Raw genomic sequence first — 16,932 nt, 5'->3', positions numbered from 1 at the left:
AAATAAATAAATACTTAACTATTAAAACTATTAAAATGGAATAATCTCTGTAAAAAAAAAAGAAAAAACATTATTACTTCAACAGCTGGAGTTTCTCTTTACTCTTATTTCTCCCAAAGAGCTATTATTTTTTTAAAAATCAAAGACTTTTCAGTCAAAACTTGTATGAAGAGTGGATTTGATTCCCAATCAAATCCCTTCTAAGTAGAAGCTTTGGAGCTTAGTGTGAGGTCTAGGGGACTTATTTCGAGTCTTTGAGATGACTCTGCCAGCCCCCAGCCTGAAGAAGAGAAGTTGTAAGAATCGCCGTTAATCGTTATGCAGCCTACCCTACTTACGAATGGCTCTGTCGATACCAGTGGAGAGTTGGACTTTTTTTTTTTAATAAATTTATTTATTTTGTTTATTTATTTTTGGCTGCGTTGGGTCTTCGTTGCTGAGCACGGGCTTTCTCTAGTTGCGGCGAGCGGGGGCTACTCTTCTTTGCGATGCACGGGCTTCTCATTGCGGTGGCTTCTCTTGCGGCGGAGCACGGGCTCTAGGGTGCACGGGCTTCAGTAGTTTTGGCGCATGGGCTCTACAGCGCACGCTCAGTAGTTGTGGCACATGGGCTTAGTTGCTCCGTGGCATGTGCGATCTTCCCAGACTCCGGGTCGAACCCATGTCCCTTGCATTGGCAGGCGGATTCTTAACCACTGCACCACCAAGGAAGTCCCAGTTTGACTTTTTTTTTTTAATTTTTATTTATTTTTTTGCTGTGTTGGGTCTTCGTTTCTGTGCGAGGGCTTTCTCTAGTTGTGGCAAGTGGGGGCCACTCTTCATCGCGGTGCGCGGGCCTCTCACTATCACGGCCTCTCTTGTTGCGGAGCACAGGCTCCAGACACGCAGACTCAGTAGTTGTGGCTCACTGGCCTAGTTGCTCCGCAGCATGTGGGATCCTCCCAGACCAGGGCTCGAACCCATGTCCCCTGCATTAGCAGGCAGATTCTCAACCACTGCGCCACCAGGGAAGCCCCCCCCTCAGTTTGACTTTTTGAACCAACTATTTTGAGCTTGTCTTAGAGCTCACTTCAATTAAACTTTTATTCTTAAGGAGCATAGACATAGATCATCACCTTCCATTTCCATTTTGTGTCTATTGTTTTGTTATAAAGTACCAGGTTCTACATACCTTGGCTCCTATAGGTAGGCTTTAATTATATTTATTTACACACACACACATACACATATACAAAGTATTTTTATGCTGATAAAATAATACTCATGTAAAGTTATATACCATCTGGGAAGTAACTTGATAATCCTACGAAGTTGACTTTCTCATACGTATCACCCAGCAATGCCAAGAGAACCACTCGCATACACAAGAAAACATAAAAGGATGTTCAATGCAACATTTTTTGTAACAGCAAAAAATTTTAAACAACTTAATTGTTCATCAATAGAGAAATAAATAGACTAGAGATTATATAGACAATATAAATGGAATTCTATACAACAGTTAATATTAATGAATTAGATTTTAATTATAACCATGAATAAATCTCAAAAATATAATATTGAGTGAAGAAATTGTGGAATGCTTAATAGACAATGATACCATTCATATAAAATCTAAAAACAGAAAATAATATGTTGTTTGTATATATATGCATACGTAGTAGAAAATATAAAAGCTTGTTTGGGAATGATACACACCAACTTCAGGATAGTGGTTACCTCTGGGGGAAATGAGGAAGAAGGGGAAAGGAATTGGGAGGGGGCGCTTTTCCCTGTATCCGAAATATTTTATTTCTTCCACAGTAACAGCAAAAAGATTTAAATCAGATACAGCAAAAAGGTAACATCTGTTTAAGATGTTGAGTACTTGAATATGCCAAATTATTTTCTTTATAGTTTAAAAAGTTAAAGAAATGCTTATTCACTGTAGAATTAAGAATGAAATAAAACTCACATGCAATCTCACCATAGTGAGATTTAAATCTAACTGACTGAAGCAAGTTCCAAACCTTTATCAGAGGCTATTCTCAGTTAAGCAATACTGTGTTTAAGGGCTGTCAAGTTGAATTAGTTTTTAGAAGCCTAACAATCCAACCCCATTGTGGCTGCTGTGATGGTTGAAACCAGAGGAAGAATTCAGCATGATCTTCTGAAGTACAACATAAAAAATTTAAGCATGCCAATAAAAGCCCAAGTAAATACTATAGAGAAATATGGCCTAAAATGTGAATTATAACATCAGTCAGGAAGCAGTAGTGGAATTGAGCCAAAATCATGAGAACTCTTAATGTTTTTTTTCTCTGAGAGTAATACAAGCTGTCATCACATTTCTAGATCATTCAATCACATAAAGTATAGTGTCCATCTATACAGACAACTAAAAAGAAGTTGCACACAGTTCTTATTTGAGTGATTTCTGTTACTGCTGTTCACCACAATCAGAAATTTTAAATGCTCTTTTTATACGTTGATGCTGACATCTCGCTAACTAGGGAAGCTAATAGGATAACTGGTGAAGAGGACAGAAACAGTACTGAGAAGTAGCATCACACCTAGTAACATGTTCACACGCATAGAAAAGAAACGAAACAAGAAAAGCCCAAAGCCTGTCCTGGCTGGCTAACCTATGTATGAGCAGGGTGTAATACAGAGGTATGACCAGTTGTATTCCCCTAGTAATCCTGAACAGACATTATTCTGCATCCGTCTAAAAGGCTTTGTTTCAGTCACTGTCATTTGAAACAGTATATTGTTACCCCTTCCAATTCTCCTAATTGAAATTTTTTCAGCATTTTATTATGAAAATTTTCAAACATACAGAGAAGTTGAGCTCACAACAGTACCCTACCCCTAGATTCTACAAAATTGATCGGTGTTTGTAATAGTATTATTTAATTAAAATCTAGAATGGCAAGATTTCTGTACATTTTTCAACAGTTAATAATCACCAACTTCCCAAAACGTAGTAGATACAATCAGTATTTGTTAAAGGTGAAAACACTAATAATTGCAGCCTCACATATTTCTGGCAATATTTAAAAGATATTCTGAATAGATAGAGGACATTCAGCGTCCCTTGACTCTATATCATTAAGTATTTATTGAGAGCCAGATCCTAGAGAGGATGTTAAATAGCAAAAGATGAATAAGTTATGGTCCTGGCCTCCAGGAACTCACAGTCTACAGAGAGAGGCACATATGTAAACAAATCCATGCAATACAACGTGACTAAAAAGTGCAGTGAGGGCCCAGAAGAAGAAGCAACTCAGTCTTGGAAATCAGTAATGCTCTCATAAAAGGAGTACATGCATGGCCCAGGGCCTCGAATAAGTGGAATTTTGTCTGATAGAGAAGATTTCAGATGCAAAAGCTCAGCAATATTAACAGTACACCACAGGTCTGGGGAAATGGCGAGAGTGTAGGGTAATAGGTTTTCAAGCAGAAATGTGATATCTGATTTGTTTTTAGGGAAAGAACTCTGCCACCAGAAGAAGAGTTGAGGCTGCAGGCAAGCGAGTAGACAGGCAGGAGTGCCTCACCTCTCTTACAGCCATGAGAATGGAGCCTTTTTTTTTTGAGTGTGTACTGCATAACCACAGCAGTGATGCAATAAGCAAGATAACAGTCCCTCTATAACTGAACTTAGAGCCTCGTACCACCCACCTGTCTGTTTACAGTTCTGCCAACCAGTTATTTTTTATGATTCCTTCTGATTTCTCCCTTCTTACTCTATAAAACTACTTTCTAATACTAGGAAACTGTTGAATTAGTTCCTTCCTCAGATCATGTGAGAACATAAAGAAGGAGTTTCTCTAGAGATAAAAATGAGAAAAAAAAAAAAAAACAACGCATCTTGTTTTGTGTTTATATCTCCAGTAGCTGACACAATGTTGAAATATCTTAAGCTTTCTGTAACTCAGTGAAACGTTGAAATATTTAGGAAGTAAAGTGAACAGGAATGAGTGATGTATAGGATATGGTGGATGTGAAAATGGAGATTTGCTAGAATGGCTCCAAGGGTCTCCTGGTTCTGGGTGACCAGGTGGATGGTGATGTCATCACCTGAGATAACAAATATCTAGAGGATAAATGAGACTGGGGGAGAAAAGAGATCATGAGTTCATTTCTGACAGTAAGTTGGAGCTGTCTGCTAGTCAGTTGATGTGCTTCTTAATCTTGAAAATCTTCGTATATAATCTAGTTGAACTTTTGATTCACAGAGCCATGAGAACAACCAGAATTGTTCCAGCGCTGAAAAATAAGTTGGCTAGCCCAATTAGCCAAAATTTATAATGTTTAGAAATTGTTTATTCAGGGTGTGCTTCCCTAGATATATACTGTTTGGAACTTATCCCTTTTTGGATTTATTTTAGCTTGATTCATGTAGCATCAAAGGAACAAAGAAATGATAACTAATAACTCTGTCAGTTAAGTTAGAGAATTAAAAAGGACATATGCTAGAGGTAATGAGGCTGGGTCAGGGTGGGGGGAATAACAGAAAAAAGAGAAAAACATATCTAGACCAGAAAGAAGATAGACATCCTAAAAATAATTTTAAAGCTTTTTTTTTTTTTTGGTTAGTACAGTGGGTTTTCCTTTGCTTTACTTGGTTTCGGTATTTTGTTTGTCTGACTGTGATCCAAGTATCTACATTTATTTAGAATTCTATTTTGTATGTAGGCTTATTTGACAGCCCAAGTTCGTTCTTACAGTAACGCAAGTTTTCATATGGGGATTGTACAGTTAATATATTATTAATTTTAAAACCACTTAAATAAATTTGGTTCCCCTGCTATTTAAAAGTTAATTTGTCTCTTCATTGGGTTCTGTGATAAATTTTAAATTCCTCTCCTCACAATGTAGAAATAACCATGTATACCTCTTTTGCCTTTTTATAGCTATTTTCTAAAAATGATTCTTTTGTGCAGAAGCAGGAATGTTTTATGCTATTGTCATAACAATTCTAAGTTTGTCAAATTACAAGTTATGTAAAAGACTTAATTATGCGCTGTGCTGCAGTTGAGCCAGAATTATAAAATATGTGTGTGCGTGCTATTTTGACAACCACAATACATTTTAAGGAAAAATAATATCATTTAAAATACTTTCTTTACCATGTTAGTCTTCGGCAAGCAGAGAAGGGCTTTTCTGAAGTGAGATTAGACAATAGAGCCAACTTCATTTTTTATGCACGTGAACGGAGAGGGCTTGAGGTTATTAGTTGAAACCGAGTAACCTTTCCAGGCTTTCATCTCTTTCTTTTCAAATTTGAATATGAAAAGCATATTCAAGTCAAAGACCATCACTTTAATGACATTTGGCAGTTATTTGATTTATTAGGTTTTAGAAAAAATTTTCCTTTAAATATTTCATCATACTATGCTAATCCTAGTAATATTGCCAGCTGCAGCCTTGTACCTGTATTAGTGGAGACAGAATGGTGTGGAATTTTCTCTGTCATCCTAGTAAAATTTCCATGAATCTACTGAATAATAAAATAACCTTATTGAAATATTCAGATTTAGGTTTTTAGTTAAAGTGTCTTAGAATACATAATAAAAGAAAATGTCTTTTGAAAGAAGGGGGTAAAATTACTTCATCAAATATTGAGGGGGTTTGCCAGCAATGGAAATTGTTCTTTATGGGAATATTTTTACAATAGGGTACCTATGCTTTTCAATTTGATTAATTATATTATATACTTTGAAATATCAAAATAGTAATCACTATGGTGAATTTACATACTGATTTACATCTGACAATGAATTCCTAAAAGTTGGTTATATAAGCAGGTCTTAGTATCAGGATTTTTAATTATTATTTTAAGTTATATAATTTATAGTAGGATGCCTCTGAATTTAATAAAGAGAGATTTAGTAAGGGGGAATAAAGAACAAATTTTAAATTGTAAACATTTAAAATCAAATGTAAACATTTAACCGAGGAATTATCTTGGTGCGATCTAATTTTTAAGTCATAGTCTATCATTTGTTTTAAACTATTACTCAAGGAAACATATGTGACTCTCATATAATGTTTGTGACACCAAAATCTATTAAATAAGGATTGAGATGAAAATTACACAAATATATATTTTTAGTTAATTCTGTAAAAAGGAGATAAAAATAAATTACAAGAAAATGTGTTAAATTCGATAAAAATTTTCTTCCTTCTGTTTGAAAACTTACTACTTATTGAATGAAATATGTTATGGCAGAATATATAAGAGAATGAACTGTAGTCCTAGTTAATATGGATTCGCGTAGCTACTTACGTTAGCATAGTAGCTATACAGTATTCAACAGGCTTTGGTCTCTGAATAACCAAAACGTTCTCAGGTACCGTAGAGTAAATAAAAGCAGTGACAAACATGTATTTCATTACATAGTTTGAAACAAGGCCAACTGATACATGTCATTCTGAAAGTAATCGGAGATGAAGATCTCATAATCTTCATTCCTGATGGACTACCAGTGGGGTATTTATAGCCTCAAATGTAAATCAGGAGACTATTGCCATGACACTGTTAACTTCAAACCCTGGGGCATTAGAAGCTCATTCTCCCTCTCTCTGTCGTGAATAATCTATCATGTGTAACTAGACAGTAGGGTACAATACCTTCCAAAAAAGAAATCAGTGAAGGCCACTGCCTTTATGTTTTATTTAAAATTGATAGTGGAAAAGAGTGAAGGATTTTTTGTTCGTTTTATTTGTTCTGTATCTTTTTTTGTTTTTGCTCTTTAAACAGCCATCAGAAAAAATTCGGATTGAGATCATAGCTCTAAGCCTTAATGATTCTCCAGTAACTGTAGATGATACTATCCAGCGACTATTCATTGAGTGCCGATTCTACAGTCTTCCTGCTGAAGAGACACCTGTGTCACTTCCAAAACCCAAGAGTGGGCAGTGGGTCTACTATAACTATAGCAACGGTAGGTATGGTATTTATAGTATAAACTTTTGTCTATGAAGGAAGGAAGCCAAAGGAACAGGGAAAAAGTACATTTCTCTAATGTTCGCATAAAACCATGGAAGTGTTGTCAGAATAGATTAATAAAAGTCAAACCTGTAGCATAAGGATTAAGAAATTAAATTTAAGGTACAGCTGGCCCTCTGTATCCATGGGTTCCACATCTTCAGATTCAACTAAAATACGTTGGAAAATACTTGGGGAAAAAAATTCCAAGAAACAAAGCTTATATTTGCCATGCATCAGTAACTATTTGCATAGTATTTACATCTGTTTACATGGTATTAAGTTTTATAAGTAATCCGAGATGATTTAAAATATACAGGAGGATGTGCACAGGTTATATATGCAAATACTACACCATTTTATATAAGGGGCTCAAGCACCCTCAGATTTTGATATCTGCGAGGGTCCTGTAACCAATCCCCCTCTGATACTGAGGGACAGCTGTAATGCTACAGTTAAAAGAAAACGAAAGCAGTGGGAAAACAATGTTTCTAGATGTTCCTGCTATATCATAGAAAAATGCCACCTGTGTCTACAATTGAATTTAATCGAAAAATATGATATTTCAAGGAGAATAAAACTACTAGTTTTTTTATCATATGATTCTAACAATTTAATGGCCTAATTATTTCCACATTTCTGCTCAATGTCATCACACAGATGTTTTTACAATATACATGTATATCTCTCCCAGTGTCTAGATGCTCAGGATTTTAATTGAGTGATATAAGTTCTTAAAATACCTTTTCATTTTTTAGCCCACACATCCCTTCATAGCAGTAGGCAGGTGTTCTCTTTTAGGGCTTTACCTATCAGCTAGTTGATATGAAAGTCTGCTAGACCAGTATAGACCCAATAGGCACCCTGTAAATTCTTAGATCAACCAACTTTAAGACGTTTTTAAGGACAGTATATATCAGTGTATAATTAGAGGGGAGTAAAAAGATCATATCAAGCTGCCATGACCCTAAGTTAAAAGTGCTTATTAAGCTCTTCGAAAACCCTATATGAAAACAAACCAGAAAGATGGAGTGTTGCATTATCTTTAGCAAAACAGGCCATCTCATGCTAGTTGAACACCAATATTTTTTTCTCACCAGTTTTATAAATTTTTTTTTTTTTTTTTTTTTTTTTTTTTGCGGTACGCGTGCCTCTCACTGTTGTGGCCTCTCCCGTTGCGGAGCACAGGCTCCGGACCCGCAGGCTCAGCGGCCATGGCTCACGGGGCCTAGCCGCTCCGCGGCATGTGGGATCTTCCCGGACCGGGGCACGAACCCATGTCCCCTGCATAGGCAGGCGGACTCTCAACCACTGCGCCACCAGGGCAGCCCTATAAATTTCATTTTAATCAACATGTATAATCATTCTGTTGTACCACTAGGATTACAAATGCTCATGGTTTGTTTTTTTGTTTTGCAGTTGGCATTTTTAGAAACATGCTCATTGCTTGAAATAGTAATCATGAGTATCCAGAGATCTGGTCTAGTCTTCCCCATATCTATAATTCTTACTAGTTACGAGAACTTGGGCAACGTGTTTCAATTTCGTGATTCCCTGTCTTATCTGTTGAATAAGGTGCTAAGAACCCTTCCAGCTCAGATTCTATAATTCTGTGATAACAGGTGGGTTGAGAAGTCACATGGGAAATAAATAACGTGGTCAGGACAAGAATCTGATTTCTCCTTCCTATCATTGACTTGATCTAATAGAACATTTCCAAAAATATTTTCTCAAGCTTCCTAGAGATGTTTTAACTGCAAAGTATCAGAAAAGTAAGCCATAATTACGATATTATTAGTAATGAAAAAACTCTTTAGTCAACTAATTTTTTTAAAATATTCCTCAAATTTTTAAAATTATTATTTCTTCTTTTTTTTTTTGGCTGCGTCAGGTCTTAGTTGCAGCACGTGGGATCTTTCCTTGCAGCACACAAGCTTCTCTCTAGTTGTGGCGTGCGGGTTTTCCCTCTCTAGTTGTGGCACGTGGGCTCTGTAATTTGCAGCACGCAGTCTCTCTCGTTGAAGCGCGCGGGCTCAGTAGTTGTTGAGCGTGGGCTTAGTTGCCCCATGGCATGTGGGACCTTAGTTCCCTGACCAGGGATCGAACCCACGTCCCCTGCATTGGAAGGCGGATTCTTTACCACTGCACCACCAGGGAAGTCCCTAGTCAACTAATTTTAACGAAGGTACCACCCAAGTAAAGAGACAAGCCCTTCTGGTTTTTGTATTATTCGTTGTAAAGGGCAGCAGTAGACTGTTTGGTTGGACTGACGACAAAATGGTTTTTTAGAAATTGGTTGTACATTGAGACACTTGGCCATGCAGCAGAACAGAGGTTTCCATTTGCTTAAGGAGCAATGCAAGTCATTCTTTGGATGAAACCTGTGACACATGCTCAAGTATCCTGAATTTTGTACATTCTCACATGGTGACCTAGGTCTGTTTGAGGCTTTTTGTTGGTTTATTGGTTGGTTGGTTGGCATTGATTTGGTTGTTTTAAATGTTTTCCTTTTACTGCAAGATACCCTACTATCTAAATGGTATTTTAAGAGTTGCTTATGTTTCTAGTGAATTAGTCATTTGATATCAACAAGAAAACCAGTAATCTATTAGAATTTAATTCATTAGAAGTGTTTACTGTACCTTTCTGCAGCTTCTATTCCTACCTATTGAGATTTGACTATATAGAATTTTCAAGGTTAACTGAAAAGAATTTTAAGGATATTTATCTGGTGGGCAGGGAGAGGAATGTACTTTGTGCTTAGAAGCAAATTAATGCTGTTTTATATCTACTGTATCTGAAAAAATGAAGTCCTAGATCATCAGCAAATTTGAGAAATAACATTAACCTTGGAGAAGGTTTATTTTTCACTTAAGTAGGACATACTGAAAGTGTTTATTTTTAAATTACTATGTTTGCATCTCCTTCATTGCAGGAGAATCTCCTTGGTTAATAAGTAACTATCTCACTCATCTAATTATTGTGATGATTAACCATTCACTTGTTATTTGATATAAAAGAGGTCAATATAAATGTAGGCTTACATCTTCCAAATCTTATTAAGTGTTAATGAAAGTAGTTTTATTTCCAAACTGACGTTTTAATTGAGACAGAAAACTTAAAGGACAGTTAGTACATGCTGTCTCCTATTTGAACACCATACCAGGCAAGAGGTTAACCAAACCTTGCGATGATTTTTACCCTGCATTATGACTTGAATCTATTCAAAAGGGATTTGTATACTGAGGCCTAAATTAGGTACATAAAATGAGAGGTTTAGACTAGTGATCCCCAGGATTATTCATAGCCTAATTCAGTCTCTTTATTAAGAGGTGTTAATACCAGTTTCACATACACGAAATATATATCATTTTAGGGCTACTAATACTAGAAGAAAAAAGAAAAGAATCAACGTTGAATTAACTTGCTAGACACTGGTAGCAAGAACAAAACATTTGTATTTTATTGGGCTTGAAAAATTTGCTTGGAGAACGCTGAGAAAGCAAGAAAATAGTTTGGAAAAGAATAAGATTAATGGTAGGTCTACAGAATGTTGTCTGGGCTGAATAAAGTCTTCTAGGGAGTTGACAGTGGGAAGAAAAAAGATTAATGAAATCGTCCAAAGTTTTTATGAGACTTATACAGATCTAGGCCTTTAGTCTCTGAGCATTGAATGGTCTATCTGTTGGAACAATTAAAGTTTAATGCAGAAGATGAAAAGGATGTAGAACTTTAGATTTTGTTACTAATGGGAGGAAAAACTTGGCAAAGATAAGGACTGGGGGGATGATAACACTTCAACACAAAAGTTATCTTCAAGGTTATCAACCCTTTATATAACTAAACCATCTGCATTTCTTCTGCCAAATGACATTGATAAAGAAAATAAGGATTTCTGCAGCCTGCAGAAGTGAGGGATGTGTTTTTAATGGTAGACAATTCAAGATCAACTCAAGTATTTGGACTACTGGTTTGTATCTTGTTTGAGACATATGCTTTCAGTAAATTTATGTCAAAATCTAGCAGGTCCTAAAGAAATGTGATTTCTGATGAGAATGAAAGGTGGATAGCTTAACTTTTGGAGAGTTCTGATACATTTCATAATCACCAGAATTGCTTTTTAAAGGATGTATTTCAAGTTTTGAAATTGTAGATTTTTTTTTTTAACCATCTAATTCAGAACACCAAATGGATGTCCTTGGGATCATGACCTAATTAGAGGTAACCAAAGTGTCTCTATCTCCCACATGTTTAACACAAAAAAAATGTTTACTAGTTCCTGATCCTTTTCAAAAATCAGTCAAAGGAGTGTTGGGCCCAAACGCTGGTTCTCAATGGTATCCTGACCAGCAGCAGCAGCAGCTGGGAAGATATTAGAAATGCAAATTCTCAGGCCCTACCCCAGACCTACTGAATTAGAAATTGAAGGTGAGCTCAGTAATCTGCATTTTTAACACATCCTCCAGGGATTCTGATGCGCATTAAAGACTGAGAACCAATAGGCTAGGTTAAGATCCCCAGTCTAGGCCTTGTTTGTGCAAGCAGGAGAGCTGTGTAGTTCTAACTTGGTACACTTTTGGAGAACCAAACTCATCAGTAAGTAGCTTGAGTTTTTTCGAAAAGGAATTTTTTTTTTTTTGAAGTATAGTTGATTTACAATGTTGTGTTAGTTTTAGGTGTACAGCACAGTGATTCAGTTATAGATAGATAGATAGACAGATATCTTTTTCAGATTCTTTTCCCCTATAGCTTATTACAAAATATCCCCTATGTATAGTCCCCTATGCTATACAGTAGGTCCCTATTGTTTATCTATTTTATATATAGTGATGTGTATCTGTTAATCCCAAACTCCTAATTTATCCCTCCCCCTACCTTTTCCCCTTTGGTAACCATAAGTTTGTTTTCTATGTCTGTGGGTCTGTTTGTTTTGTAAATAAGTTCATTTTGATCTTTTTTTTTTTTTGATTTCACATGTGAGCGATATATGATATTTGTCTTTATCTGGCTTACTTCACTTAGTATGATAATCTCTAGGTCCGTCTATGTTGCTGCAAATGGCATTATTTCATTCTTTTTAATGGCTGAGTAATATTCCATTGTATATATGTACCACATCTTCTTTACCCATTCATCTGTCGATGGACATTTAGGTTGCTTCCATGTCTTGGGTATTGTGAATAGTGCTGCAATAAACATTGGGGTGCATGTATCTTTTCAAATTATAGTTTTCTCTGGATATATGCCCAGGAGTGGGATTGCAAGATCATATGGTAACTCTATTTTTAGTTTTTTAAGGAACCTCCATACTGTTCTCCATAGTGGCTGTACCATTTTACATTCCCATCAACAGTATAGGAGGGCTCTTTTTTCTCCACACCCTCTCCAGCATTTATTATTTGTCGAAAAGGAATTTTTGAAAGTGTTCAGTCAAGAGAACTGGTTAACGCACCTGGACCAGATGTAAATATCTAAAGCAATATCCCTTTAAGAAAGAGTGAAAGGAGGGCGAGACGGCCTCTCTTGATACAGCGATGGAATTCTCTCTCACATCCCAGTCTGTGCTAACAACATGGCTGCAGCTTAAACGGCAGGAAGAGCTCTGGCTTCATGTGGAAGAAGGAGAAGGTATAGCATGGAGGTTAAGAAGGCAGGCCATGGGGCAGACCTCCCTGGATTCAAATTCTAGCTCCACCACTTTCTAACTAGGTAACCTGAGGCAAATTACTTACCTTCTCTGGGTCTGCTTAATCATCTGTAAAATGTGGGTCAGCATGGTTCTTAACAGATGTGATTGCAGTAAGGAGAGCATTGAGTGTAGTACCTAGTACATAATAAACATTGCTCAATAAATGGTGGTCATCACTATTTTTATCTTTGTCAGGAGAATAGGATATACAGTGTGCTGGTCAACTGGATGAAGCAGAAGGTGTCACAACTATACCATTTTTTTTTTTACCAATTTCAATGGTAAAGATTTTTTTTAAAAAAAGTTAAACATAGAATTGCCAAAGATTTAGCAATTGTACTTTTGGAAATGTACCCAAAAGAATTAAAAGCAAGGACTCTGACAGATGTTTGTACACCATGTTCATCACAGCATTATTCACAATAGCCAAAAGGTGAAACCAGCCTAAGTATCCGTCAAAAGACAAATGGATAAACAAAATGTGCTGTGTTTGTATGTATGTGTCTGTATGTGTATATACATGTACACACAGGAACATTATTGAGTCTTAAAAAGGAATGAAATCCTAACACATGCCATAGATGAACCTTGGAAACATTATGCTAATTGAAATAAGCCAGACACAGAAGGATAAATATTATATGGTTCTACTTATAAGAGGTATCTAGAATAGTCAGTCATAGAGACAGAAGGTAAAATAGTGGTTACCAGGGGCTGAGAGGAGGAGGGAGTAGGCAGTTACTGTTCAGTGGGTGTGGTTTCAGTTGGAGATGATGATAAAGTTCTGGAGATGGATAGTGGAGATGGCTGCAAAACAGTGTGAACGTACTGAATGCCACTAAGCTGTATGCTTAAAGATGGTTAACATACTAAACTTTATGTTATGTATATTTTATCACATTAAAAAATTTTTTTCAAGCTGTTGAGATTCATCAGAACTGGTCTAGTTTAATTGAAAGACTATTTGGATGCTAGACGTTGAATTCAGTCTTTTTTTTTTGTTTTAAATCACTGAGATTACCCTTGTCTTCAAGCAATGTAGACCACTATAATTAACAACACTGTATTTTGTATTTGAAAGTTGCTAAGAGAGTAAAAAAAATTGTCACCATGTGAGGTGATGGATGTTAACTCACTATGATAAACATTTTGCAATATATACATATATCAAATCATTATGTTGTACACCTAATACTCATACAATGTTATATGTCAGTTATATCTCAGTAAAACTGAGAAAAATTATCACAAAAGAAATGTAGGCCAGTATGGCTTAAAAGCTTTAGAACTCTGAAGTCAGAAAGGATATGGTCTACCATATCTTGAATTGGTAATTAACAGCAAAAACAAAAAATTCCGATTTGGAAAAGAAAAGTTCAAATTTAGCTTGGTGTGCTGGTGGCCAAATGAGGTCCCATCTCCCAGCATTAGTGGAAAAGCATGACTTTTTTTAAAAGCATGCCTTTTTAGCATTGGTAAGTAAAACACTATATTTACAAAATATACAAGAACACTTTGTCTTTTATGATTCCTGTAAATCTCAGTAACCTGTATCATCGGTCACATTTACTAATATGGTATCGTGCAAAGAGCAAAAAGCTAAGAGCTGCTGTTTGACCTTGGTTCTTCCTTCTCTTAAACTACCAGCCCACCTCCACACAGACCTTTGTGCCTCACTCAGTGCCCAGCATGTGCCATCCCTGGCCCTCGGCTAATATTTGTTCAACTAGCCAACGATTAAATGAGTTGATAGCATCATAATTTGAGATTGAACTCAAATTGTCCAGGGAAACATTCTCAGTATGAAATATGTTTGTTCCCAACGTAACCTGGCTTTAGAACTGTCATGGTATCTTTTCACCCTTTGTGTATTTTTGATCAGGGATTATCTCTAAATTGAGATCTGGTCACAGGAGAGACTTTAACTCCAAAATGGCACCTGAAAAAGAAATGTCTTCAGAAGTTAGCGCATGGCTGAAAGGCTGCTACCGAGCTGAGAAAAAATAATCAGAATGAAAATTAGAGTGTTCGCACTGTGAGATGCCATTTTCCCAAAGTGCAGACATTTACAGTTTCACGTGTTCACTGTCTTCTTCCTGGTGGATCTTTAGATGAGTTACCTAATCTTATATTTCAGCCAAGTAAAGTCTAACCACACTCCTGCATGCCAGCGTGAACCTTTGAAAACCAAAGACAAACTTCACACCCTAAAAAGCCTCTCTCTCTCCCTTCCACCACAGGTCTATGCCGTACCCCCACCCAACCACCAGCAAGCGTCAGTGTGTGGATTTCCTCAACCCATTGTACTAGGATGCCTCTTTTATTGCATGTTGTGGCAGGAGAGAAGGATTAAATTACCAGGGCTGTCAGGAAGGACAAGCTCTCTGCCATACATTATCATGTCACTTGCTTCTTGGGTGAAAGAAAATGCAGTAAATCCCTCAAATACAAAGCAATAAAGACCGCTCGCTTTTACTGTCACGACTGCCACTGCCATTAACAGGCAGTGACAGCGATGTGGCACTCTTAGATGTTGCTTGTATCTTTTCTGACAGTGTGCACGTAAACCTGCCAGTGACATGACATTAGATCACATGACTATTCAGATTTGATTCTGGTTTCCAGCGCGGCTTTCTTTTCCCTTGCGTACAAGTGAGGTGGTATGACTTGCGCCTCTAAAAACAGGTATTTATACAAATACATGGTACTAATGTAGCATATTCCTGAGTGACTTCTTGCGGATTTTTTTTTTTTTTTGGTTTAGTGATCTACGTGGATAAAGAAAACAACCAAGCCAAGAGAGACATCTTAAAAGCTATACTACTTAAACAAGAGATGCCTAATAGAAGGTACATTTAAGCATTCTAAATTATCTGGCAGTTTATACAAAGGAGATCTCTGTAGCGTGGTGTGGTGGGGAAAGAAAAGCACGAGATGAGGAAGCAGAACACCTTACTTCCCTGATTCACTCAGTGTCCTTGAATGAGTATGTGACCTCTCTGGGTCTCTTTCCTCCTAGAAATATCACAGCCCTGCCTATCATACAGAGTAACTGTAAAGATCCTATCGTGCTTTGCAAACCAAAAGACTGTACAGTGTAGTGTATAAAGTATCCCATTGTCAGTCAGGTATAAGTGTAAAACACCTAACAGTGATTGCCAGGAGGGGGCGCTCTGGACTCAATGGCTGGAATATAAATTCTTGTTCTATCACTTACTAGCTGTCTGACCTCAGACAACCACCCTGTGCCTCACTTTCTGCATCTGTAAAACGGAGATAATACAGGGTGGTTGTAAAGATTAAATGAGATGATATGTGTAAGATGGATAGAATAGCGCCTGACGCAGAGTAAGTGCACAGTAAATATTCACTGCCGTCATTATAAGCAGCAGTAATATTATTATTTGTAATAGCTCATCAGCCTTTCATACTAATTTTTACCTCACTAGCACTTTTTAATAGTTCATCATGTCATGTTATTTTTAATGCTTTTTTGGGGCAAACTTGAACAGGACACTTTGCATTTTTGGTCAGTAGAGAAATTATACCCTTTCGAGAAGGAAAAAAACCTGATCTTAATAAATTCTTGCTGGACTTCCCTGGTGGCGCAGTGGTTAAGAATCCGCCCGCCAGTGCAAGGGACACGGGTTCGAGCCCTGGTCCGGGAAGATCCCACCTGCCGTGGAGCAAGTAAGCCCGTGAGCCACAATACTGAGCCTGCGCTCTAGAGCCCGCCAGCCACAGCTACTGAAGCCCATGTGCCTAGAGCCCATGCTCCGCAACAAGAGAAGCCACCGCAGTGAGAAGCCCGCTCACCGCAACGAAGAGTAGCCACCACTCGCCACAACTAGAGAAAGCCCGCGCGCAGCAACGAAGACCCAACGCAGCCATAAATAAATAAATAAATAAATAATTTTAAATAAATTTAAATAAATAAAGAAGTTCATACTTTTGATTGAGCTCCCATCCATGCAGTCTGAGGAGTTATCTAAGTGCTACCCATCAACCCCTGATCTGGGGGCTTCGCCAACGCCCCTCTGCTGGCTTGTCCCCGTTGGCCTGGGTGGACCCTTTATCTCCCCATTGTCCTCTTCTCCTTGCCTTTATGGCCCATCAGTGACAAAGCCTCTCACTGCCTCAAACCAGCACTTACCCCTCCCCCACCTGAGAAAGAGACTGAGGTTCATCTGTTTCCTAGAGGCCAGGAAGTGAACATTAACGACATTATATTTTTCAAAAGAGCTTCCAAACTAGCATCTGATCTTCT

The 16,932-nt window shown here is 37.3% G+C and overlaps 1 protein-coding gene across 1 annotated transcript in view; it reads left to right on the top strand.

The window, feature by feature from the left end:
- The window catches only part of RPGRIP1L (RPGRIP1 like), a 100,792-nt gene that overhangs the window by 71,809 nt on the left and 12,051 nt on the right, over positions 1-16,932 (top strand). The window contains exons 22-23 of the mRNA XM_022555176.2: positions 6,749-6,932; positions 15,430-15,514. Of these exons, the coding sequence (XP_022410884.2) occupies positions 6,749-6,932; positions 15,430-15,514 (269 nt within the window). The remainder of the gene's footprint in view (positions 1-6,748; positions 6,933-15,429; positions 15,515-16,932) is intronic.

The sequence above is a fragment of the Delphinapterus leucas genome, chromosome 20, assembly GCF_059928025.1.
Source record: "Delphinapterus leucas isolate spDelLeu-1000000601 "Yukka" chromosome 20, BTC_Dleu_Yukka2, whole genome shotgun sequence".
NCBI classification, from domain to species: Eukaryota; Metazoa; Chordata; class Mammalia; order Artiodactyla; family Monodontidae; genus Delphinapterus; species Delphinapterus leucas.
Note: the sequence above shows the minus strand (reverse complement) of the source record. Positions and strands in the feature narration are given on the sequence as shown.